The sequence below is a fragment of the Elephantulus edwardii genome, unplaced genomic scaffold (genome assembly GCF_000299155.1).
Source record: "Elephantulus edwardii isolate Elephantulus edwardi_28Jun2011 unplaced genomic scaffold, EleEdw1.0 scaffold00089, whole genome shotgun sequence".
NCBI lineage: Eukaryota > Metazoa > Chordata > Mammalia > Macroscelidea > Macroscelididae > Elephantulus > Elephantulus edwardii.
Genome location: NW_006399839.1, coordinates 4,752,249 through 4,778,472, shown reverse-complemented (window position 1 = coordinate 4,778,472; position 26,224 = coordinate 4,752,249). Strand labels below are relative to the sequence as shown.

The 26,224-nt window shown below is 48.3% G+C and overlaps 1 protein-coding gene across 1 annotated transcript in view; it reads right to left on the bottom strand.

Moving 5' to 3' along the window:
- Positions 1-26,224, bottom strand: part of SRRM4 (serine/arginine repetitive matrix 4) — a 201,483-nt gene that overhangs the window by 14,773 nt on the left and 160,486 nt on the right. The window contains exons 3-8 of the mRNA XM_006890414.1: positions 24,153-24,239; positions 21,386-21,457; positions 20,450-20,476; positions 19,008-19,058; positions 14,695-14,793; positions 12,707-12,863 (exon numbers count right to left, since the gene is read on the bottom strand). Coding sequence (XP_006890476.1) covers positions 12,707-12,863; positions 14,695-14,793; positions 19,008-19,058; positions 20,450-20,476; positions 21,386-21,457; positions 24,153-24,239 — 493 coding nt within the window. The remainder of the gene's footprint in view (positions 1-12,706; positions 12,864-14,694; positions 14,794-19,007; positions 19,059-20,449; positions 20,477-21,385; positions 21,458-24,152; positions 24,240-26,224) is intronic.

Here is a 26,224-nt window from a genome sequence, read left to right as displayed (position 1 = left end):
GGGGGACAAAAAAAAAAAGGAAGTCAAACAGTCAGACTGAAAACAAATGAACAAAAAAGGTCTCTACGGATATTGGTGTGCGTCCTTTTCCCCCTGTAGAAGGTAGCTAAAGCTCTCAGGTGGCTTCTAATAAATTCTCTCATGTCTTTGCGGATTATATCCACTTACCAAGCAAGAACTCCTCCTTTAGAAGGTAGGTAAGGTGTAAGAGAAAGGGAAGAGCGGGCAACGTGAGTCCATTGTTAGAGTCGCAAATGACAAGAAAAAACACACACCTTTCTGCACATCCTCACACTTGGCCCTGAACTTAGAGCTCTGGCTGTTATGCTCTTGGCAGGTGGGGCATCCATTCCACGTTTGGTTTTCTCACTGGGTGACCGCAAGCCATCAACTCCGGCTTAGTCCCTCGGGCTGCCCATGCTGCACTGCACATGGCGGCCAGAGTCTATGTCTGGTGGTGGTGGTTGTGTTGGGCGGGGTGGGGGACACCGGATGTGCTTGCAACAAAGAGCTGTGGAAAGGATTTGGGGCTCTGGCTTTGCAATGAGGAGGGCTCCTCCTGGATTTCTGCTGGGGGCTAGTCTAGGGGGCATGGAGGAATGAAGAGGTGAGGGAGAGCCAGCGCTTTGGCAGCCACATTTACTAGTATAATGGTTTTCTTAAAACAGTCAAACTAGTATCACTGCTGGGGTGACACAGTGGCTCTGGTCCTGGATTTTGTCAGTAGCACCGTGCTTACTTATGGATAAGGGGGATCCTTGTTCTGGATCTCCTCCAAATGATAACCTTCCCCATAGGGTGAGAAATCTATGGTCCAAGAGGGAATTTCTTTTCCCCAGACTACTCACCCTATAGGGAGCTCTGCTCACTTATTGGTAAGGAATTATGCTGCCAGTACAAAGGTACATGGTTCGAATCCCACTGCTCTGCTGGGGAGAGATGGGCGGTGTCCTGCCATGTGACTTACCGCCTTTGAAAACCTGCTGGAGGGTCAGCTGTGGCTTAGTTTTATCACTGGGTGACCTCAAGCCATCAACTTAACACAACTACACAACTAATTCTATGATTCTTAAGATCCCAGAATTCTGTTTTAAAAGGCTCTTGAGACCCTACTCGGGGGTCTGTTATTTTTTCATAGAGCCCCCTTCTCCTGAGGGTGGCCCACGCGTCAGGTGGGCACACTCCTAGGCCCATGGATGGCTGTTTGGACAGGATGGAGATATCCAGGCTGAGAGGTTTACATGCATGTGTGTGAAGCCTCGCATGGTGTAGAATGGCACTGGAGCTGGGAAGAGAGGGAGAACCTGTGGCCTAGGGACGGGCCCGCCATGCTCACACCTACCACTTTGAGGGACTGGCAAGTCTCAATTTAAAATGGACGTTCTGAATCTTTATGGATGTATGCATACCAAAACAAGAGAACATACGTTTAAAACACTGTTGGCTTGATTCATAAATTCTGTGGCCCATAGCCTGTGAGCCTCAGACACTACAGATCTTCAGGCAAGCTAGACCCACAAGAACCTCACTTTACTCCAGGTACCTAGGACCTAAAGGAGTGAGACTTTGGAGTTGACTTAGGGAACCATTTCTGCCTTCTCTGCCACATAGAGACGCCAGAAATGTGACAATGAAGCTCTAACTCCGGCAGCTCAGAAGTCGGCGTCTGGAGCCAGGGAGGTGGGACTTTGTGGATTTTCCCGGGAAGCTCTGCACACAGATAAGGACCTCCTCTGACTTAATCATGTTGTACTCAGTACCCTTGCCATTTTACCTTCTTGGTGATGCAGCTAGCTTTGCTTGTTATAGACAGAACCTTAAAATACGTTTGCCCAGATAGAGCTGTCTAGGGATTGAGATGTGTGTGGAAGTGATTCAAAAGGCCCTTTTGCCACTTCACACTTGCCTCCCCTTTACAGTTTAGATGCCACCAAGCCGAACTCTTCCACCACCATGGAGTCCAGGGGTAATATGCATTGCCAGCCGCTTCCGCATGCCCACTAGTGTCTGGCACTGACCGTGTCAGCAATCTTGCTGGATGAACAGAACTGGTCCCTTGGAGGCCTCTCTGGTTCGTCCTAACTGACCTCACTGATGCAGATGGCTGGTGATCATGCTCGGGTGGGCTGCTCCTGACTGACTGACCACCGGCCTTGGGGATCTGATGGCTATTTCAGGAGAGATGGGCTCCAGCAGGCTCAGTATGGGTCTGGGCAGCCCCTTTGCTAAAGCTTGTGCTCTCAGAACCAGCTCAGGATGGGGCACGTGAGCTCGAGCACCTGTAGGCTCAGCTGGAGGACAAGGTCTGTAGTGGGGGGAGGAATACCCTTTGTCCTTCCTCCCCTTGGCAGGTCTCAGACCCAGGACCTGGAAGCACACACACAGGGGTGCTGTTCGCAGCTTGCCCACCGCCAGGGCGTCAGGCGATCCAGATCTGAGAAACCTTCTGGAAGGGACGAGCTGAGCGGGATCTTTCCACTCTCATTTCTTCCCTTTACTAATCTGTTAAAAGGTTCCACCATGGCCTTGGTGTGAGATTTATAGCCTCTGAAAACCCGCCCAGAAGGTCAACTATGAGGCAGTTCTGACTTGATGGCACACTGACACTACTGGTGACGATGTTAGGAGCCATGGAGTTGACACGACGCATCGTAACCATAGGAACCAATCTGACCTGCCCTTTCCCCCGCCCTTCTCCCCGTCTCTGATATGCACAAGCCAAGTCAGCCCATCGTGTTGGGGGTCTCCCTCTGACCCTTTCCCCCTCTGTCCTTTCTCAAGGACTCCTCCTGACAACGTCCCCACAGTATGAGACACCTGGTTTCGCCATCCTTGCCTCTCAGGAGCACTCTGGCTGCACTTGTTCCATGAAATACCTGTTCTTTCGGGAGCCCATGGGGTGTTCAGTACTCTCCTCCAACACCACAGCCCAAAGGCATCAATTACTCCTCTGTTCATTCTTTTTCATCGTCATACAGTGTCAGCAGTTCCAAATTAGGATTCTCAGCTAGGTGATTTGGGAGCAGGGTTTGAAAAGGCCAGTAAGACCACAACCAGCTGCCACTGAGTTGACCCTGCCTGGTAGCATCATTTACATCAGAGTAGAACTGCGTTCCATGTTAAGTAGACAATGGCTGGGTTTTGTATATTTGTTTGTTTCAGAAGTAGATTGCCAGCTCTTTCTTCCAGGGCACTTGAGGATAGATTCAACCTATCAACCTTTAGCTTACACCAAGGGAGTGCATTAAGTGTGTGTACCACCCAGGGACCCTGAAGTGTGTTCAGAAAAAGCAAACTCACGGCCAACAATAGATTCTGACTCCTAGCAATCCCCATCCCCGCAGGTTTCTGAGACCCTAAATCTTCTTGCCCTTGTTTCTTTCACGGAGTGGCTAGGGGAAGTCAAACTGCCAACCTTTTGGTTATCAGCTTGATACATTGTGCGCTATGACACCAGGGCTCCCTGAATAAACAGATGACTCATGGTGACCCTGTCAACAGATCTGAACCCTGTCCTAACCTATGCCATCCCACCATCTCCGACACACTCGAGCTCACTGCTTTGGTGACTGTGAAAATCCATCTGGTGAGGGTCTGCCTTTCCTCCATCCCTCCACCTTTCCAAGCATGATGTCCTTCTCCAAGGAATAGCCTCTCTGAGCAACATGACTGAAATATGTAAGATGAAGCCAAAGCTGCCTTGAATGAAGAGGAGAGGTTAAACCGCCTACTTAACCTCCTCAGTCAGACACCCGTGGACTGGGCACAGCCAGCAGGGTACCCCACCCCTAGCAAGTACTGAAAGTATGAGTCTTCTGGATCTATTTGATCTTCTTTTCCAAGTGGAGTAGGGGTTGCAAGCTGTAACCTAAAGATGTCGGAGTTTCTCCTGCTGCTTTGAGCTGCACCCACTTGGATTTTGTCATTATGAGCCTGGGCGTGCTCTATCTGTATTTCCAGATGGTAGAAACACATCCATAAACTCATCATTAGAGAGGTCTGGGCCATCTAATAGCCTCCTGCCCCCACGCTCCACTGTTTTTAGAGCTCACCATTCACCCCAGGTGAAAAGAAGGGAGTTTCAATTGAGGGAAGCCCCAGGCAGAATGAAGTTACGGCTCTGAAAACTCAGGTGAGACTTAGTCCTAGACATCAGGATAGACAGACAGGCTGCCCTCCACTCCTGTCTCTGCCCTCCGTCTCTGATGTCTCCCTCCTTTGGCAGTCTAGATTCACACAGTTGACCACTTGGCATTGACAAGATGGCTCCCTTTTTCCCTCCTCTCTCCTCATTTAGAAAATGAAACCAACTTCTCCCCTTGGAAGCTAGGATTTTGAAACTCTGTCTCACATACTTTGGGCACGTGGCCAGAAGAGACTGGTCCTTGGAGAAGGACATCATGCTCGGAAGGGTGGAGGGACAGCACAGGAGAGGAAGACCCCAGACGAGATGGATTGATCAGGGACAGTGGGGGTCTGGTGTGTCAGAATCAGTGTGACAGGTTCAGAACAGGGCAAAGTTCAGAGCTGCTGTACACAGGGTCACTATACATCACAGGCAACTCAACGGCACATAACAACAAGAATATACTATATAGGCTGGTTTTTGTTTTTTTAATTTAAGCCCCTTGTTTAGAGTCAACAAAACCCCAAGGAGGGTCTTTGTATTTGAAAGTCTGTTGTTACTATATTTTGGAGAAACATTCTAAGTCATACAGAACTTTTCTGTCAATATGCTGTACTGGGGTAACCTGGGGTTGCTGTGATGCTGAACCTTGTGCCATTGGGGTGCCAAATGCCATGTGGACAGTGTTTGGTGGAGCTCCCAGTTTAAGACAGGTTTGGAAGGAGAAATAGCACCTACTTCCTAAACAACATGCCTCTGGAAACTATGAACTTTGATAAATGACGATAGTTACAGAAAGGCTTCAGGCCTTCATGGGGTCGCTATGAGTCATGCTCGACTTGATGGCAGTCAACAACCACAACAACAGTCAAGTCAGAACTGACTGCGGATTTCTCTTCCATGTGAGTGACTGACTGCTCAACCCTCCTACTTGGCAGGAACTTGTTAGGAAGAGTCACCTTTGACCCACTGTTGCCTAATGGCAGTTCCCCACCTCCTTACCCAAGGCTGGTCCCCTCACACAGGGCTCCCTTCCTGGAGCCAGTCTTCACTCTTCCTGTGAGAGAGAAAGATGGGCAGTCCCCTCCTGTGTGATTTACAGCCCCTGAAACCTGCTGAAGGGTCAGCTATGAGTCACTTCCCTCTTGACAGCCAATGAATTAGAGTTTCATCAGGCTGTAAATCTTCATGGGAGGAGAGCACCCATCTGTTGCCCTCTAATTGCTAGTGACTTTGAACCACTGACTCTCTGGTTAGCAGCCTGATGCATCACACACTGTGCTAAGCACCCACTACTGTCCAGTTGATTGTGGCACAGAGGGACATCAAGTCCCACAGCTGATGAGTCTTCCTGGGAGAAGACTACCCATCTATCTGTCACGGAGCCATTCCCTGGGGAATTCAGATCCCTGGGGACATGCAGCCTCTCGGGAGTGTACCACTGACACACACACACACGCAGCAACGACAACTCTCTGTCTCACACACACGACAACTCATGGTCAGTGGTGAGGAACTAACAAATATTTCCCCTTCTCCCCCTCTTCGTAGTTCCTGTTTCTAATTTTTCGCCTCTTAAGCTGGCTTCCTCGTCTCCTTCCTTTATCCACCCCGCACTAACACTTGGGTTTCTAGTAAGTCATTAAATCCCCCCACCATGAACTCCAGCTCACTGGCTGCCGTTTCCCTGGGAGTCTCTCTCGGCCCTCCAGGGAAGCCGGCACTGGTATTTATTGTTTTTGTTTCAAATCATTATTTAATCAAGAACAGGGAGGGGAGGAGGAAAAAAAAAGGCAACTTCTCACATTTCAAAATTTCATTTCAGCTGAATTCTGAGATCAAGAGGCTGCATGGCCTAATAGGTTACAGAAATACAGTCAAGAGGAGAATTCCAATTAAACTGAGCAAGTCCATTGGCCGCGCCTCAAATGGCCCCATGGAGCGATAGGACCATAAATTTTCCCTCCTTCTCTGCCATATGGGAGACTGGAATTCTCGTGTGACTATATAGGATTGTGGTTATTCCTTGAGAAAGAGAAAGGCAGAACAAAAATTGGATTTCACAAAGACGTGATGCTTCTCCTTGATTGCTTTTCTCTTTTGACTCCCTGATAAGGGAGCCTACAGATTTGGCTTATTGACCCTTGTTGTTAGTTGAACCGTTGAGTCAGAACCGACCCATAGCTGACCCTCCAGCAGGTTTTCAGAGGCAGTAAATCACAGTGGAGGAGATGGCCCATCTCACTCCCGTGGAGCAGCCTGTGGATTCGAACTGCATGCCGTCATGATTGCAGTGCAGCTTCTTACTCCTAGACTACCAGAGCTCCGTTGAAGCAGTTCAGTTGAGAGGAGGACACACTGGAGAAAGAGAAAGTGTCCACCAGAGATAGTTGGAACTCCTTCAGTGGGGTCATCGCACAGGGAGATGGGATGGGCCTCTGCTCAGGAGAGAAGGGGTCAAGTTCATCTTTCTTGAGGGCCCATTAGCTCCCAGCAGCTTCTCATGATTCTGCTAGACAATCATTCACCAGCCCACCCAAAGTGAAGTGCAGAGAGTAAGTTCAACATAGAGAGATGCACACCTAGCTAGACACACTTCAGGGAGCCCTGGGGGACCTCGTAAGCGGAGGGCTGCTTGGCTGTCCACAGACCATGCCTGTCTGGTAATTCAAATCCACTGCATGGGAGAAAGATGGGCCCTCTCCTCCCATGTGCTTTACAGCCTTGGGAACGCAGTGGGGTTCAGCTGTGAGTCAGCTTCCACCCAACAGCAATGAATGAGACGCATTTGATTAAAGCTCATCCTTTCTTTGATGTCATGACCTCTTTACGTATTTTTAGTGATAGAACATGATGGGAGTGGGGGTTTTATTTGTCTCATTATGCTTTTTTCCTTTCCTGCTCTTGGCAATATTAACACATTGCCGCAAATGACAGCAAATGTGTTTCAAAGCAGGTCGTCAATTTAAAAGTGTGCAGCAATGTGTTAAATATTGTCAAAACCAGGTCACTTCCATCTTTGTGGAAAAGGGTCCACAAGCCACACACCCTTCTGCACTTTGGTTACTCGGTCTCTAATCGGCATTGAATGGCTTTGGTCTCCCGGTAAAACAAGGGTTCAAAGCCATTTGTAGACCATGTTAGAGCCTGGGTCTGAGGGCCCAGCAATACTCTAAGAACATCATGCCTGGGCTTATTTGGTGTAAACTTATCAAAACCACTATAACAAAGAATTGCAATAACCTCTTCTAGCTAAACCCACTGCTCTCAAGTCAGTTCAACTTACAGCAGCCCTGACGGAGTGGGAGTCTCTCCTCATTGGACAGTGGAGCACTGCCCCATGGGAACAGGCTGTAACTCTTCCCGAAAGGAGCCTGTGCTGTCTGTCCTCTGAGGAAGATTCATATGCTGACCTTTTGTTAGCCAAATGCTTTAACCCTTGTGCTACACCAGGAACTATCACATTTTCAGGATTAGGTACCAAGAGTTAGACGAAGCTCCGTATACAAAGAAACAGCTTCAGGAAGACAAGAACTACTTGAGTATTGTTCAAATCTGTCTAGGTATTTTTTTTTTTAACAAAGGAATACCTCGTTTCATCCTCACGACAGCCCCGTGAGGGTGACATGGTATGACGAGCCCAAAATAAACATGAGAAGACTAAGGCTCAGAGATGTGAAACGATGGAAACCACGTGGTCTCTGAGGTCACACTATAGGTCCAAATGCCAGCCTTTTCATTTAATGGGTATCTCTGGCTTTTTCAGAACTGTAATTTCCTGATCATGAAAGTGGAAGTTCCCACAAAGGGCTGTTCTCAGGAGCAGACAAGCTGGTGCCCGTGAGGGGAGCGGTAGTGGGGTCGTCTGTGGGGACCGGGGCCGCTAACCCAGAGGCTTGCGTGTCTGTGGAGGTTCAAATCCACCAGCAGTCCCGAGGGTGAAAGATGGACAGTCTCCTCCCGTGTGATTTACAGCCTCTGAAAACCCCCTGAATAGTCAGTTATGACTTGGTTCTGGCTTTATGCCAAGGAGTGAGAGTGGAGACACACATCAAGAATCCCACAGGAGGAGATGTGCAGCATGAAGCATACTTTACTTACAGGTACCAAAACCCCTGCTGCTTTTGAGTTGAATTCAACCCACAGAGACCGTCCCTCATTTTCTGAGGCTGTGAATCTTTATGGGAGGAGACCCGCCCATCTTTCTCCATAGAGCAGCTGATGGATTTGATCTGCTGACCTTTTGGTTAACAGTGTAATGTGTAACACATTGTTCCATCTAACCCTCAGAACTCCTCATTCCAAAGGTAGGCAGAGAGTAAACAAGACTCAGTGCCAGAATGCCCAGACCAACCCCAAAACTCAGATCTTCACCACTATCATCTGGTAACTCTTCCACTTACATGAACCATTTTTTTAGACTCCTAACTTTTGCTTTTGTGCAGGTTTTGCTTAGCAAGGGATCTGTGCCAAGTATTGGCTCAGACTAGAGAGAGGAGGACAAAGGAACCTTCCTTTCTCTGTGGTGCAGCTTCAGCCTTGATCAACCCCTTCCCGAATCCCTCTCCAGTTAAAGTGGACTTGATCGATCACACCACGTAACAGGGAGAGGCTTTGGCTTACCTATCTATGGTGCTTCCGGTCTTCCCTCCATGCTACCTAGACTTTCTAGACAGGGAGTCACAATCCAAACCAGTCCTCCTCGTCCCCCCTGGGAAGCCTTACTAAGTCAATTCACCTGACTCCCAACTAGACAGTGGTGATAATAATTTCTCCCACTTCAAAGAACTGTTTTGAGGAGCAGAGGAGGAAAGGTGTATGTCAGTGCATGACACATAGTGGTAGTTACTCCTTTATCAATTATCTTGACCTGGGGAATGTCTGCCCATCCTCCAAAGCCCAGCTCAAGTGTCCTGTAAGGCATCCAGATGAGACCCGGCTTTCCCCAGCATTACTGCCAGGGATGACTTCTATTTTAAAATTGCTTTTGCGTGGATACTGCTCCATCAGGACAGTTGACCCTGGCGCTGGAGAGGTGCTAAGGCATCACTCTTTAGCTGCAGGGCCATGAGAAGGTTCAGGAGGACCCAGGGCAGAGGCTGAGGGGGAGGTAGGTGGAATAGTTCTCATTTATATGCACAAATTTGAGTATGTAACAGTTGTACCTATTAAAATATGTTGTTTCCTGGCACCGACAAAAATTCCTTCTCTCCTTACTGTGCTCATCACAGTCCAGTGCAGCATGCTATTGATAACCAGACTGTGAGTCCCGGTGGTCAGAGATTTATTCATCTCTCTGTCCCTTGTGGAGTTAGAGGGTGGGTGGAGGAGAGAACAGTGAACTGATGGAGGGATGTCCATTTGCATCTGGACTCTGACAGAGCAACAAGGCCTGTGGCTACCTTCAGGTCACCAACTAGGATTTCACTAAGGTACAGCCCCCGAAGCGCATGTTCCTAACTTTAAATGCACCCCTTTGATGTAATGCGCCCAGCCTTCATCTTGTAGAGTTGTGCATGTAAAGATGCCTATGACTGACTGTGACAGGAGCTGGGCAGAGATGACCTTGTGTCCTTGGTCACCTCCAGAGCCTCATCTGAATGTCCTGTGCTCTGTGTCGCCTCTGGGTCATGACGCATGCTAGCCTTTCCCCAAAACGCTATTTCCATCCCCAACTCTAACCTTTGTTTCTCTCTCTCATTGGCTAGCTCCTGTTGACCTGAAAATTTTCAATTGGCACCTTCTATGTCCTAACCCTTTGGACACTTTGCACCCATCACAACATCTCACAATCAATTACTGTTTATTATTCAAAACCTCTCCCCTAAAAGGCAAGGATAGTTCCTTATTCGCTGGGTCCTGATAGCCACGTCAGAACTCATTATAGATGCTCAGTCGATACTAGTAGACATGAATGAGTGGAGAGTGGGCCGATTATCACGACTATGCCATTATCTTGAACAGAGAACTGGGGGGAACGTGGGACCCCAGAATACCTTAGAAGCAGGACTCCTAGAAAATCTCTGGCTTCAGCTCCAACCTGGCACGTCCTATTACTGCCTTTGTGAGAAAGAAGACAAAGGCTGTCATACGGCATGCATGCAGGAGACCAGATCTGAGGGCGTCTGATGCTTCCAGGAACCAGATAACTGTGTTGTACAGGGTGGGGTTTGGCGTCCAGCTACCTTCTAGCAGAGAAATGCACCTGGGAAGCAGGGGGCCTGGGTCTGGAATAATAATCGCAGCCACTTCTGTTGCTCCTACGACCGCTAACACTTCTCCAACTTCCACACTAAGACCAACTAGGAAGAAAGGCCTGGTGAGGATCCTGGCTGATTAGGATGGTCTGTCCTGTTGCCTGTACGGCCAATTCTAAGGTAGCCAACAACATTAACATCGCTACTATTATGACTGCTGTTTCTACTGCCACTACTGAAAGCATCATGTATATCATGAACTACAGGCCTTTTATAGCCAAAGTTTTTACTTGCGTTAAGTCACTGAATCCTCATAGCAATCTTACAAATGAAACCCTACGATACCCTCCATTTTGAAGATTGAGGAAACTGACACTGGAATGCTTATATAATTTGTTCAGGATACTGAATGAGAAAAGTAAATTAAAAATCTTAAATATTGTCATCATAATATCTGTTAATACATGATGAGGTTTTTTGCCATGTGTGGGACTCAAGTTTATAGTATTACTTTTTTTTTTTTTTACTTTCTAAAAACCCATCTTCTGAAGAAAAGACTTTGATTATCTGAAGGGGTCATGACATAGAAAGTCTTCCTCTAACTCAGAGCCAGGATTTGATAGCTTCTGAGGTGAGGTGAGTTTTTAAGGCCAAGCTGTTTTAAATATGCGTAAACTCTGTCTTGTAGGTCTTCTAACGGGAGCTAGGGCCATACGGGATTAAAGTTTCTCTTGTCAGAACCACAAACAGCCTTTGTGTTTTAGGAAAGAAAACTACCCGCAGTCAACCTGGAACCCCACCAATAGACCCAGCTTTAGGCAACATATTGACAGATAGAGACCTGATTAGGAAACCATCTCAGGCAGGTGATAAAGCACAAGCCATTTGCTCCCAATGTCACTTTGCAGTGAGAGTCAACTGAGGGCACCCACACATAGCATGATTTCAGAGTCTGGACAAGTCCTCCCTAACTTAAGAACCTTCTTCAACCTCTTATTGCTCATTTTTAAAGTTTACTTTCCCCCTTTGTAACAAGTTCAGGAGACAAGTGTAGTAAATGTGCCCATTTTTTTTTTTCTTTCTTTAAGATTTGGAAGCCGAAAGGGACAATATATTCTGTCCAGCCTAGAACCCAGGCTTCCACACTCCCTGCCATACTGGGAAGACTCCAGTGGACCTTTTCCATCTGTAAGTACTTGATATTCATAGACAACTCTATAAGGGAGAGGTCGGGGGAGGGTTGTTGATGGTTCCATAGAGGCAGAGGAATTGTACAAAATTAGACTTTGGTGATACAAATGTGCTTTAATTAAGAATTTCCCAGAAGGCTCTGTAGGAATGCACCATTGTGCCTACCTTCCCCAACTGTATTATCATATCCTGACCTTGCTACCAGCACCTCTTCCTAAGAGAAAGGAACCTTTACGTTTATTCGTCTGTAGCCTTGTAGGTAGGAAAAGGTCTCATCACAGCAACTGTTAAATCAACTCTTATTTCTCTATTTGTCCCTTTAGACTTAACAAGACATTCTCTTACTGGATATCCCCATCAATCCCAGATGGAAGTGATACTATTTCAGGTTTACTCAAGAGAAAACAAAGAGTTCAAAGAGGTTAAGCAACTTGCCCAAAGTCCGGAAACGGCAGAGCTGGGACTTAGACCCAGCTCCACATTCCTCACTTATGAAATTTCCTGGTGTGAAATCACATCAAGTCCAATTTCAGCCCCTCCTTTGGACCCAGGGAGGAGTCATGTATTCTTTGCTTCAGTGCAAGCTTGCTTAATCACATTACGGTGCCCTGTGGCTTTGCCCCAGACATTAACTTCTTGGACTCTGTTTTCTTATCCCATCTGTAAAAGGGACTCGTGAGAGCTGTTGTAACCTTAACTCAGACCCTGTGTGTGCACCAGGCAAGTGCTGTTCGTCAGAGGAAAATTTTCATACAAATGTGATCATGGGTAAAATCTTACCCTGGCTGTCACCCAATGCAAGTGGCTAGAAACCTAAAAGATGCTATTTAGGTTATTTATTTTAAAAGCTATGTCTATCTGTAATCACAAAGACTCCTTCTATCCCTTTCTCCCCAAGAAACCTCCTGTTGTGTCTCAAACTTGTATTCCTAGGATCATTATGGAGACAGTGATTCTTTGTCAATGATTCCCCTGATGAAAATTCCTTTTTCCCCCCCATCAAGTTCCCAAGTCAGGTACTGCCAGAAGCTGGTGAGTGACCATTTGCTTAATCAATAGTGAGGTCTGGAGCCAGTGGGACATTTTTCCAGAAACTGCATTGCAGTGTGTCATAGCCTGGCCTGAGCTGGTACCTCCACCTCCCCCAGGGTCGTGGCCGGGATGGGCAGAGGAGGCTGTGTGGAATACTTACTACACCCCTGGCCGACAGGAGGCTGAGCAGCGGGAGGGGCTGGCTGGGCGGGTGGCTGGACCGTGCTTCAGGGCTGGCCTTGCTGAGGGGCTTGGAACAGCGGCGGGAGTGCCTCCTTCGGGACTTCCGCCCTTCCTCGGGGGACCGGCTACGGTGCCTGCAAGGGAGGGGAGAGACACCTGAGAACAGGAAGATGGCTGGCTGGCCAGCAGGTTCTGTGAAGGATTGTGGGTGCATCTGTCCACCCACCCCCATCCATCCGTCTCCCCTTTCCTTTTCCATCTATCAATCTAACTATCCACCCATCCACTTACTCTTCCATTTGTTTAGCTGATAAATGTTTGTCTACCTGACATTCTTTTAGTAGCCATGAAGGAGAAAGACAAGGTCTGTGCGTTGATTTAGTTGTCTGTCCTGTGTCTCTGCATCTGTGACTTAATAAAGTCACACTGGAATTGACTCTCACTCCAGCTTTGACACAGTGGCAGCCGCCAAGTCCAGAGCTGCCTTCTGCAAGCTAGTTAGGCCTAGATCTGCCTTGTCTGCCGTGGATCCCAGAGGAACGGTTTCATTGGTTTATCTCCTGGCTCACTGACACGGGTGTGTGTGGACTCGGCAGACCTGTGGGCACACTGGGCCTCGAGGGTAATAAGTGCACCTCCTTCCTCTTGGGGTAGTGTTGCAGCCATTGTTTTCCCATTTTACAGATGAGGACGCTGGGGCTCAGACACCTGCCTGAGGTCGCACAGCTTGCACGTGCTAGAACTGGGGTCAGGCCAGGATTTCCTGGCAGTGCTTCTGCTCCCTGCAGAGTGTTTCCACGTCATGTCTCTCAGCTTGTTCCCATCCGATTAGAGTGCCCTGCAGCCCAGTAGGCACTGGGAGCTCAGGTGGCAACTCTGCTAGGTGACGTGGCAGCCACGCTCTCTAACAGGGACACTCATTGCTTTTGATTAAGAACTTACTCTTAGCTGACCCTCCGTTGTGTTTACAGAAGCTGGAAATTGCACAGGAGAGGAGAGGGCCCATCTTTCTCCCATGGAAAAGCTGGTGGCTTTGAACCACCTGCCTTTGGGTTGGCAGTGCAATCTGTTACCCACTAGGCCACCCAGATCCACTGACGTCAATTCAATCCTGACTCCTAACAACCTTCCATCAGTTTTTGAGGCTGTAAGTCCTCATGGAGGCAACTGCATGTCTCTCTCCCACAGAGCGGCTAGTGGATTCCAACAGCTGACTTTTTGAGTAGCAGCACGATGCACTATGGCACCAGGGCTCCTTCTCTCCCAGGCTGAGGAAGCAGAGTGCAGTGCACTGAGGCACCTCTACAGCCAGGCCTTCGTGGTCTCGACCAGGAAGGGCTGAGCCACCGGGGCCTGGCTGACCTCTCTCAGGTACATTTCACAGTTAGCTCTCTGTTTACATCACGGGGACAGATTGAACCCTCTCCCTGCCCTGGCGCCACCTCATCACAGTTGTGACAGGACATCTTGAGGGAGGGCCCCAGGGGATCACAGTGCCTGGTTCAGTGCGTTAAGCATTTGGATTTCTAAGTGAAACCATGTATGTTGGAATCCACCAGCTAGATGGGGCAGGGCGGTTGCAGTCTGTCCTAGATGTGAGTTTGGCTTTTGGTATTGAAATTATTGTTATTCTCATCCACAGAAGATAACACCCTCTCCTTGGCTGTGTGACAGAAGCCCTTGGTCAGAGTGAGATCCGCCACTTCCAGTTCCAGCTCTAACTAGTTATGTGACTAGCAAGTTCCTTAACCTTCCTGTGCCTCTCAGACTTCTCCTCTTTAAAATGGGAGTAGCAACAGGGCTGCGGAGAGGATTAATGGGAGCTGGTATGTGAAGAGCTCTGAGGGGGCATCTTGTGGTTCTATTGGTTATATCACAGTGACAACAAGTCCCTTTTCACTGGAGGGCACTGTGACGGGTGCCGAGTGGAGGCGGGAGAAGCGGCTCCAAGGAGCACAGGCTTACCTGCTCTCGCAGCTCGAGGACCGGGACTCCGAGCTCTGGGACGGCGAGTGGCAGCGATGATGGCGGTGGCGGTGAGACTTGCGGGGCCGGCTTCGGGATCTGGGGTGGGGGCAGATGGGAGGGAGCGAGTCAGAGGAGAAGAGAGGTGTTTATCTCGTGAAGCACATTTTCCTCTTGTAACCATGTCCCGTATCTCCCCTCAGTGCATCACCCCAGCTGATCTGGAGGTCCCTCCAGGGCGGTGGGGGTGACCCTGGGCCTCTCTTGCTGGTGCAGCCCACAATGAAGGAGGCAAGTGGGCACATCACCTCCCTTCACCTGAGACCAGAGTCTCCATTTAGACGGCTTCATCATCTACTAGAAGGTGAGACTCAGCCAGGTGCTGAAACTTCACATTGGCAGGGCCCGAGCTAAAGGAAGAGCCAGTTTGCTTCCATATTCACAAGGTGCCTGCTGGCTTCTGTTAATTTTTCAGGTGAAGGCGAAAATAAAGAGTTTAATAGAAAACTTCCCTGTATTTCAAAGGGAAACTCATTAGGAAGAAAAGACAGCATTTGGGGTAAACAAAACACATTAGCAGAGTAAATTAGGCCTTTGGGCTGCCAGTTTGTAACTTCAGATCTGGAAAACAAAGTCGAGATTCTTTGCATGAGATGAAAGCTTTACAGAATGGGCTTCAAATATCATTAACAATTGTGAACACAACTGCTACAGGTCAGTACCTCTATGTCCTAATGTCTCAGAAGAAGTGAAAGCACTGAGAGAGGTTTCTGAAGGGTTTATAAGGGATGGCAGTGGTTTGGGGCCAAGCCAAGCTGTTGGTGGGAGTCAGAGATGGCTCCATCAGGAGGTAACCTGATTATTCCAGTAAAGGTCTCAGGATTCAGGTAAAGTCATCTGACCATGTCCCTTTTCTGCTTAAAACCATGCCTTGTGTCAAGTCCAGGCACTGAACTTGACCCTCAGCTCCTTTAGCCCTAGCCTCACCCTCCACTTTCACTGGTGTCTGTCCTATGACAACACCAGGCTGCTCATATTCTGGTTCCACATTTCCCAGCTCAATACGCCTCTTGTTGGTGCTCATGGTGACAGAAAGCCCGTATCTAACCTAGTGGACCAGGCCCTGGGTCTGAGCATCAGTAGTGTCTTGGAAAAGTGGAAAGATCCCGTTGTTTTAGGTGACCACTGTAACGTCAGGATCCCAGAAGAGCAGAGTTTGAGAGGCACTCGTCTTACAGTCAACTACGTGATAACACTGTGGATGATCAGCACAGGGAACAGTGGCAAGGTGAACGCTCCTTGATCCAGGTTTCATAGAAGCACAGGTAAGTGTTCTGGAATTCCCATTGTCCCCAATGTCAGTTATAGTTAGCTGTGATCCACACAAAGGCTTTTGCGTGGGCCATAAAACACAAATAGACATTCTTCTGTTAGGGTTTGCTTTCAGCCAGGCTCCAGCTCCTATCACCACTGCTGTGTGTGGTGCCACGGCCTCTTCTAAACCCAGCCTGACTTTCTGGCAGTTCCTTTTCAATATATTGTTCTAGCTGGTTTTGGACAATTTTCAGAGATATTTTGCTTGTACTATTAACTATTGTTCGAGTATTTCCACACTCTGTTGGATCCCCTTTCTCAGGAATGGGAGCAAACAGGAATCTTTTCCAGTCAGTTGGCCACGTAGCACAGACTTGATTGGTGAGCACTTCCAGGGCTGCGTCTGTTAGTTGAAACATGTCCGCTGGTATCCCATCTATTCCTGGGCCTTCAGTGCAGCTTGAACTTCTTCTATGCTGCTTGCTGGATCATTCATTCAAGATTTTGCCCATAGTATCTCTCAGTATTGCAACTTGAAGTTTGAATTTGTTTTTCAGTTCTTTCTACTAGAGAAATGTTGAGTGAGTTCTTTGCACATTCCTTTATGACATTTTGCTTTGTCTTCTCGAGCTGCCCTTTAAAAATTTCTGTTCATCTCTTCCTTTATTTTGGTTTCTCAGCACTAGTGTAATTTTCAGTCTCTTTTGACATCCATTTTGGTCTTATTTATCCCTTGTCTTTGTAATGGCCTTTTGATTTTTTTTTTTAAATGATTATATCTTCGCCAAAAAAGAGCAAGGGAATACTCCATAGTTTAAAATCAAGAAAGCTGTGCGTGAGGGCTATGTCCTTTCTCCATAACTGTTCAGTGTGTATGCTGAACAAACCATTTCAGAAACTGAAATGAAGTAGAATGTGGTATCAGCATTGGAGGCAGACTCATTGACAATTTGCATTGTGCAAGACACAACCTTCTTGCTGAAAGTGAAGAGGACTTGGAACACTTGTTGCAGAATATCACAGATCACAGCCTTCAATATGGATTACATCTCAACATCAAGAAAACAAAGATTCATAACACTAGGAAGAAGACAGTATCATGACAGCTGGAGAAAAACACTGAAGTTATTAACGATTTCCTATCATTTGGATCTATAATCAACATCATCGGTGTCAGCAGTCAAGAAATGAAAAGACATACTGCACTTGGAAACTGTGCTGTCAGGGACCTCTCCAAAGTACTGAAGAGCAATGGTATCATCTTTGAGACTAAGGTACTGCTTTAAGTCATGATCATTTCAGTCACCTGTTATACACCTGAGAGAGCTGGACAATAAATAAGGATGGATTGATGCCTTTGAGTTGTGGAGTTGGAGAAGAGTGCTGAGTGTCCCATGAACTGCCAAAATAACAGGCAGATATATGTCTGAGAGAAAGTGCAGCCAGAGAGCTCCTTAGGAGAGGCTAATCTCTGGAAAAGGACGTTTGGAAAGGTCAGTGAGACAGAGAAGAATGGGGTCAAATACATCAGAGAGGTCAGGATGGCGCAGGATAGGATAGGGTTCAGATCTGTTTATAGGGTCACTTAAACCTCACCTCTGCCCTTCACCTCCTACCTTCCAGGCGAGCTGCTCTCTCTCCCAGCTCTTTATGACACCGAGTTCTCACAAGGCCCTCTCGGCTTCCTTCTGTTGCTGCCCTCAGACCCAGCACTGATCTCCCACAGGTAAGGAGGCCAAATCATTCCACTGCTCACTTATTGACAAGAAATTCCAACTACAGAATTTGGTAAAAATGCTGTTCTCTGGCGTCAAGTTGCCCCTGCAGAAGAGGCCGAAACGCTGGGTCCTGTGCTGCCATGGCGTTCCCACTGATTCTTTTGGAAACAGGTCAGCAGGCTTTTCTTGCTAGTCTTAGTCTAGAAGTTCTGCCGAAACCCATTCTCGCCTCCTATTAGCCACCGATTCTTTGTTAGGAAGGCCTGCTTCTCTGTCGCCCAACTCTGAGCCTGTTTGACCATAGCCTGCTTTCTTCTAACCCCTGTCTGAGTGATGACCCTGCCTCAGGCTCTTGGGACCCCTCTGATTGCCTGCACTGGTCCTTGTGGACACGGAGGAGACTGGTGGCTCAATGGGCTAGCACTTGGCAGTGCACACCACTCAGCAGCCCTGCGGGAGAAAGACCTGGCACTCTGCTCTTGCAGAGATTCCAGCCTAGAAAAACCTACCACATGGGGTCCCTCGGGGTCCACATCACCTCGGGGCACCCTTTGGTGCCAAGACCTCCTGACTGACTGTGGGTGAAGACACCCGCTGGGAACTCTCCCGCCACCAGCTACCTCTCTTTCCCCTGCTTTTGATCCTCACTTTAGAAGCTTCTTGGCGGGAGATAAAATATTAGTTGATTGGAAAATGGCACACTCGAACATTTGCCGGGTGTAAAGTAGGTGGGTTGTAACCAAATTTACTTTTAATTTGGCTGGGAACTGAACTCTGCAGGCAGCGCGAGCTGATTTGAATTTCTACTACTGGCTATAAACCAGGAAACAGCTGGGGTCCCGAGACTGGGGGTAAAACATCACTCAGATCTCCCCGGCAGAGGAACTGGCTGTCAGTGTGAACGCGCACACACACACATGCCCACCCTTGGTGTGCAGCGACTCCCACAGCACATGCATGCTTTTCAAACTCGAACATCACGTTCCTGCAGCCTACAATGCAAACGCACACAAGGTAGGAGCTCTGCTGGTATGATGCATTATCTATTGCACTGCTAATCAAAAGGTTGGCAGTTCGAACACACCAGCTGTTCCCGTAGAGATTTAGAGCCTTTGAAATGCAGTGCAGGGTCATCACGCAGCAGAACCGAGTCGATGGCAGTGGAAGCACGCCCAGGCACACAACCACGAATCCACCGGCTGCGCGCTTACAAAACCCTCTCCTCCTCCTTGTTCACGGGGCAGTCCCCACTTCCCCACACTGCAGTGACGCTCTACTTACTGTTTTTTGTGCCTCCTCTCATCCTTTCTCTTGCTTTTGGGGCTCGAGGAGCTAAATGAGAAATGGCCAGTTAGTGGAAAGATGTGACATTGCAGACACAGATCAAACTAAACAAGGAGTTGAGATGCTTAACAGCCTGCAGGCCCCACCCAGGTCTTCTTGGAATGGACACCCATCATCATCCGTGCCTGCAGATGCTGACCAGGCTGGTTCAGCTTTGCCAGATGACTAACAACACTGCCATTTCTCGAGGCTCTGCTGTGGGCACTTTGCTAAATACACTCACAATCTCAATTCACAGATGTGAAGACGGGACCTTGCTCACTGCTGGACAAGTGGAACAGCGATGTGGCCGCAGACCATGGGACCCAGGACTCCTGTTCAGTCAGTCGAGAAGAGGGAGAGTATCCTGGCAATATTCTGAAGGCTTGGGAAGCTCAGCCCGTGAACACTCAAGTATTGTTTATGTCTGTGTGAGGGTGTGGGCAGAATGAACACACCTGCTAGAGGTGAAGTCCCAGCCTGATTACAGTCTGGGCCTAGGGAAAAGCGAGTCCATCACATGGCATCACACCTGAAAGTGAGCCGTCGATGGCCTCTCCCTGTTTGAGACTCATCCTCTGGAATGTCCCTGGAGGATCTGAGTTCAAGTCCCAGCTCTGCTACGTAGTAGCTTGTGTGACGATGGGGACATTACCCATCCTCTCAGAGGCCTGGCTTCCTCAGCTGGGAGATCGGACAGACGCGTGAATGGATGACACTGGGGATCAGGGTGCAGTTGTTAAATGAATAAAAGCAAGGACATGCACACAGCTCTGGATGTGGTCATTGTCACTGAGGAACCCACTGTCATCTTCAGACTGCCCTGACCCTCAGCTGACAGCCACAGGCGTGAACTGTGGCGCCCACGGGAGGACTGTGGGCATGCCTGCTGCATCTGCTGCATAAGCTCAGTTTCCTCATCTGTAAAGTGGGAATGAGGACCAGACCGACTGTACAAAGCCCTTTCCATGGAGTCTCCCTCACAGCCCTGTGCAGAGTCCAGTTGACGGTGAGTTCCCCTGTTGCCAGGAGCTTTATCTGTGCTCGCCCAGTGTTGTCAATATGCTAAGTTTTGGCCTCTGTCCTATGGCTGGGTTCTGGGAGTCTTTGGCATTGAGAGACACAGATCGAGTCAAGGCTGTTTACCCAACCCTTCAGCCAGTGGGAAATACACAGAGGTGTGTAGCAGAGGTGGCAAGCCTCTCGAGAGGAACATGGCTGGGGCTGGTCCCGGAGAAAGCACGTAAAAGCTTAGAACACCCGGGACAACCAGCCCTGCGCTCTCTGGGAAGTGGGGAAACTGAGGCTCAGCAAGATGAAGGGGCATGCCCAGAGACATATCCCGAGAGGGACAGGAGGCTGAGGGCAGACCAAGCAGCCGGAGGTAGCAAGACTCTTACCTATGCCTTCTCTTCTTGGAGAATGACCTGGTTCAAGAGGAGAAGGGAAAGGAGAGAGGGAAGAAAAGAAGCCCGTGTGAGTTAGCGACCGATTGTCCTGGGATGGGGTCAGGGCGTCTCTGATCAGGCTTCTTGGAGGTGGGGCCCCCTCTCCACCACCGTGATAGGAGACTCCATCAGCTCTCCACTCCTCACAGAGACCAGTGAGGACAGAGCTGCCGGTCTTACCAAAGAGCCACAAAGCAGACATTTTGGGTTGCTAAATCTGATTTTAACATGTGAGCTTGGCTCAGACACCATAAATTTGAGCTCTCTGGTGTCTCTCATCTTCTAGAGATTTTTGGTGAGAGAAAAAAAAATACACATGCATTTGAGTGTGTGTGTATAGCAGGAGCAGTAACAGTCACACCTTTTGGACTGTGGGTCCAGTTCCTAATTAATCCTTTAACCTTTGCCCCCACCTCTCCTCTCACAAGTATTGACAGTTGTTGTACACAACTCCATCCTCTAAAACACAGTGAACCAATGAGAGTCCTTTCCTTGGGAATTTGGAATAAAGAACAAGGCTGAGAGTGAATTCTCCTATGGCTGGACCTGCAGTGTGGAGGCGGGAGCCTCACCTCGTGGACTAGGAATTGGAGGTGCACCTCTGTTGGGTTACATAAGCTCACCACATCTTGGGTATGGACCCCCCCCACCAATCAAGGGGTCCTAGCAATGCTCTCTCTTTCCCATCACATCCTCCCCAGGGCCTGAGCTACCTTCATGGGGCTCTTGTCCTTGTAACGACAGTCCTTATTACACAAAGCGCAAAGACCTAGCCATAGTCATCGTGTCAGTGAGAGGCCACGCTTCCAAATGGCCTTTGGTGCAACCCCAGGCCCTGCCTCCCACACTGCTGAGTGTCCCCAGTGGAAGAGGAGGGGGTCACAATACCTGTGTCGCTTATGCTTCTTGGAACTTTTCTTCTTCTTTTTCTTGACTGGTGATGGGCTGTATGATGGGGACCTGTGGGGAAACGGAGACACACTTCAGTTGAAGGTCAAAGCTGACTCAAGGACCCTTGCCTGCTTCACACAGGGACTTCCTTTCAGTAACACACATCTAGGGTGATACTGAGGTGGGTGCTAGCTGGCATTTGTTTTATACACTCTCATGAACTATATCCATAGTACCACCACAGACAGCTGTCAGCTTGTTGTAAGTGCCTGTCTTTCTCCTGGAGAGCACCTGGGGGATTTGAACTGCGTTTCTTTGGGTTGGCAATGCAGCTCCTTACCACTAAGCCACCAGAGCTCCCTGCAGAGGGGCCAGTTGGATTGAAATAGCTGAGCGTTCCCTTAACAGCTCAACACTTAACCACAAAGACGCCTTGGACATATCATTATAGAAAAGGCTGATTGCTGGAGGACCGGGGATGGGAGATGCGCAGTGACGTGAGGGTGAGACTGCAGACGTTCCATTTGTCGCACACAAGGTTGCCCTGGGTCACAGACCACTTGGCGGCACCTATACCTCTCTGTGCTCGTTGAGCCCCCCCCCCTTCTTAAGTAAGACAGGACCTCACCTCCTTGTAAAGACCAGGAAAGGAACTTCAGAGAAGTGAAGGGACCCGCCTAGGAATGAAACCAGCACCACACAGCTGTCCGCCTGGGGGGGGCCTAAAGATTTCATTTTAGGTCACTTGCTAAGCTGAGCATCTCTGCCCCTTTTTCCATTCTCCAGCTCTCTTCCACCCCACCTTGCTGTTTCCCTGGAAAGAGGAACCTCTCCAGGGGCTTCCGCCAGGCTGTGGTCAGCCTGTGTGCTGCCATCAAGGGGATCCCCAAGACACAGAGGCAGTGCATGATCATGAAGACCAGAGAGCCAAGCCCAGCACACTGCCTCAGAGTCATCCCATGACAGACAGTAAAACTGCCCTGCAGGGTCTCCTCAGCTGTAAATCATTCCAGAAGCAGACCACTGCATCCATCTCCCATGGCCTGGAACCACTGACCTCTCAGCTCCCAGCCAAGCACTTAGTCACTGTGCCACACGGCTCCTCCTTTCCAGGAGAACAAGGTCCCAGAAACCTCAGGATTGGGGGTGTCATCCAGAGACTGCTCTCTGCTGCCCCCTGCAGGTTGCTGTAAACACTGCCTCCAAAAGGCAGTTTCGTGGGAGTCTCCCCCAGTCCGGGTTTGCAAACACTGGGCATGCTTTTAGTACACTTAGTGGGATCCTAGTAGTACGGAATTGCACTGCCAGCGCAAAGGTATGCAGTTCGAATCCACCAGCTGCTTTGCAAAAGAAAGATGGGCTGTCTCCTTCCGGGTGATTTACTACCTCTGAAAACCAACTGGAGAGTCAGCTACGGATCAGTTCCAACTTGATGGTACACACAACAAGGGGAACCTAGAAGTAAACCTAGACACATTTAATACCAAAAACTAGTACTAAAAATTTATATTAAAATCTAAAAATCACCAAAAATGGCACACAAGGGTATGAAAGATTCTAGATGGAACCAAACGCACAGCCGCTGAGTTGATTTCAACTCCTGATGGCCCTCCTTTGTGCCTCTGATCCTTACAAGAGATGACTTCTCATCATGAACGATTATAACCTGCAAAATATCTAGTCCATTGAAAAGGCTGGGGATACGGCCTCACAGGTTCTCGCACCCCCTCTCTGAATCTTTCTTTTCTCATCTATAAAATAGGTACAAGGAAGCCTGATGATGCAATGGTCAAGCGCTCTGCTTCTGACTTAAAAGAGTGGCAGTTTGAGCCAACCCAGGTAGAAAAACCCTTGTCGTTCTTTATGACTCCCATGAAAATTACAGCCTAGAAAATTCTGTGGGCCAGTTTTACTGTGTCACATGGGGCTACTATGAATAAAAAAAAATGAACTAGGGAGTATCTAACAGCAACACCACAAAGGTCATGGTAATGCTCTCATTTAGTCTGAGCTGGGATTTGAACTAACGCCAGTGTGATTTCTACCAGGACAAGGTGCAAAGAGATGGATCCCAGAGTACTCAGCACAGAGTAAGGTCTCAAAAACCTGCACTCACTGGATAGTAATGGCCACGTTTTCTAGGAATTTGTCACTTACTTCCTGCCCGACACTGGGGCAGCTGCTTCAGCAGCCATTTTGCTATCTAATCTCCACAGTTGTTGTTGTTGTATATCATCAGGTCAGAGCTGACCCTCCGGCGAGTTTTCAAAGGTAGTTAAATCGCACGTGAGAATGCCCATCCTTCTCCTTGGAGCAGCTGGTGGATTCAAACTGTGTCCCTTTGGGATTGCAGCACAGCTTCTTGCCACTAGGCCACCAGAGCTCCCTAGGGATTTTCTCCACTGCGTGCAAGTGGAGACAGACACGGAGAGGTGAAGAGGCCTGCCCACGGTAACACAGCAGGGCAGGATTTGAACCCCGTACTGTCTGACCCCCAAACCTACATGAAGCCTGTGTTTTTCCTTCCTCTCCCCTTGACAAAGGACATCCTGCTTGGAAAGGTGGAGGGTCGGTGAAACAGAGGAAGACCCTCACCAAGACAGAGCAGCACAGTGACTAACAGCAGTGACTAACAGTGGGCTCTGCCTATAAGGGAGGATGCTGCTAGCACAGGGCAGGGCACGGTTCAGATCCACGTCCAAAGCGATGCTGGGCACCCTGGCTGACTCGACAGCACCGACCCCACCTCCCTGTCCTGCCTTACCTCCTTCTCTTCTTCCGGTTGGATTTCTTCTTTTTCTTCTTGCCCCTGGAGGAAGGTGGTGGCGTGAAGTCTTTGTCTCGGGAGGCACTGTAGGAACACAAGTCAGACGTTCATGACCAAGTCCTCCAATCCCCAGGCGGTTCAGTCCTCAAAGGACCCTGCTCCGAAGAGAGGAGTCAGGGTTCCTGGCACAGACCTAATTACCAGCTCATGAATGATTCGGCCGCACTTCAGATTAAGTGCCTCCAATCAGGCCTTGGTGCTGACCTAATGAGACAGGCCCTTCTGCGGTACCCAAACACCAATTGATTATTTAAAGCAGAGCTATGCAGGTTAACTACTCTGTAATAGATTATTGGATTTACAAATGGCCCACCTTGGTCAATAAATCACTTTTTAAATAATTAATCGGCAATCCGGTACCCCCACACCCTCCAGTTCCCCTGTATAGGATTGTCATTCCTGCTGGAAATTAATCAGAGGCGGAAAGTATGCTAAGTAGCAGCTGATGATTAGAAGTGTATTTGCTGAGGTCTAATGTAACGAGATCCATATCTTACATGGTCTCACAGAGCCTCAAAAACCTGTGCTCTTCAGGAATAATTATTTCCTGTTCAATTAAATTCAAATGCTCAGCCTGCAGTTTAAATAAGTCAAGTTATCTCCTTTTATAATTGGGGCTGGCTCCAGAGAATTGTTTCTTTTTTTTTTAAAAAAAAAAAAACACTATCCCATTGCAAAGGCAGATTGTTTGGGATTGAATAATAATAATTAAAAAGAAATGAGAATTCAAATATGCCAAGTCAGTTGAACCTCAAAGGTAAAATAGGATATTGATAATATTATTGTTGCTATTAATAACACAACTATCCTTTTATTCACCATGCATTATAAGAGGGGCTGTTCCTTGGAGAGGGTCATCATGCTTGGAAAGGTGGAACTTCAGCAAAAGAGAGGAAGACCCTCAACCAGGTGGACTGACACAGTGACTGCAGCAATGGGCTTGAGTGGGTCAGGACGGCACAGGACAGGACAGGGTTCACATCTGTTGTTCACAGGATCACTATGAGTTGTTCTCAACTCGATGGCACTTAACAACATTATAACCCAAGTATTTTGTATATTTGACAATGCACAAAAGCAATTAGAGGGTAGTGGGGCTCTGTTCTCATTTAACACGTGAGGAAGATGAAGTGTACAATGTTGAGCCAACTTGCCCACAGGCTGGAAGTGTCAGAGCTGAGATTTGAACCTGGATCGGTATGATTCCTCTCCCAGCAGCTTCCCCACACCACCAGCAGCCGCCTTAAACTTTTGTGGGCTGATCTCCTAAATTATTCAACTCCTTTCAGAGAATCATAAAATGGTGTGACGTCTAATTTCATCCCAAGAATGGAGGTCATTGTGAGTAGTAAACAGAATGTTAACAATGATAAGGCTTCTGTGTCTCCCACCAAGAAAAATTATCTATGTAGGCAGCACCAAATGAGAAGGAAATATGTACATAGCTTGGTGAAAATAAGAGGTTACACTAAGTATACAAGCAAAAAAGTACCTGTTGATAATTGTGTGTGTGCAGTACTATAGAGACGGAACCAACCCATAGCTGACCCTCCAGTGAGTTTTCAGAGGTAGTTAATCACACGGGAGGAGACTGCCCATCCTTCTCCCACAGAGCAGCTGGTGGCCTCAAACTGCATGTCTTCAGGATTGCACGCAGCTTCTTGCCACTAGGCCGCCCAAAAATATATGTGCAGGTGTTAGATATGGAGGCATATACATGTATAGGTATATACACAAATAAATCCATCTTGGAAGAAGTGCAACCAGTGTGTTTGGTTTTTTTTTTTGGATTTCCATTCATTCTTTATTGTACTTTTCTCCCTGCCCACCCCTCCTCCCCAGTTCACTGCTCTCTTTGAAAAGTAAAAGAAAAGAATCTTTCATTGTTATACAATCCCTCCCCCCAGGTCCACTCCACTATGCAGCCTTCGTTCTGGACTCCTGTCATAACAATAATACCTAATCACATATCCCTTTTAAATAGTTCTCTCTCGCATCTGTTTCAATGC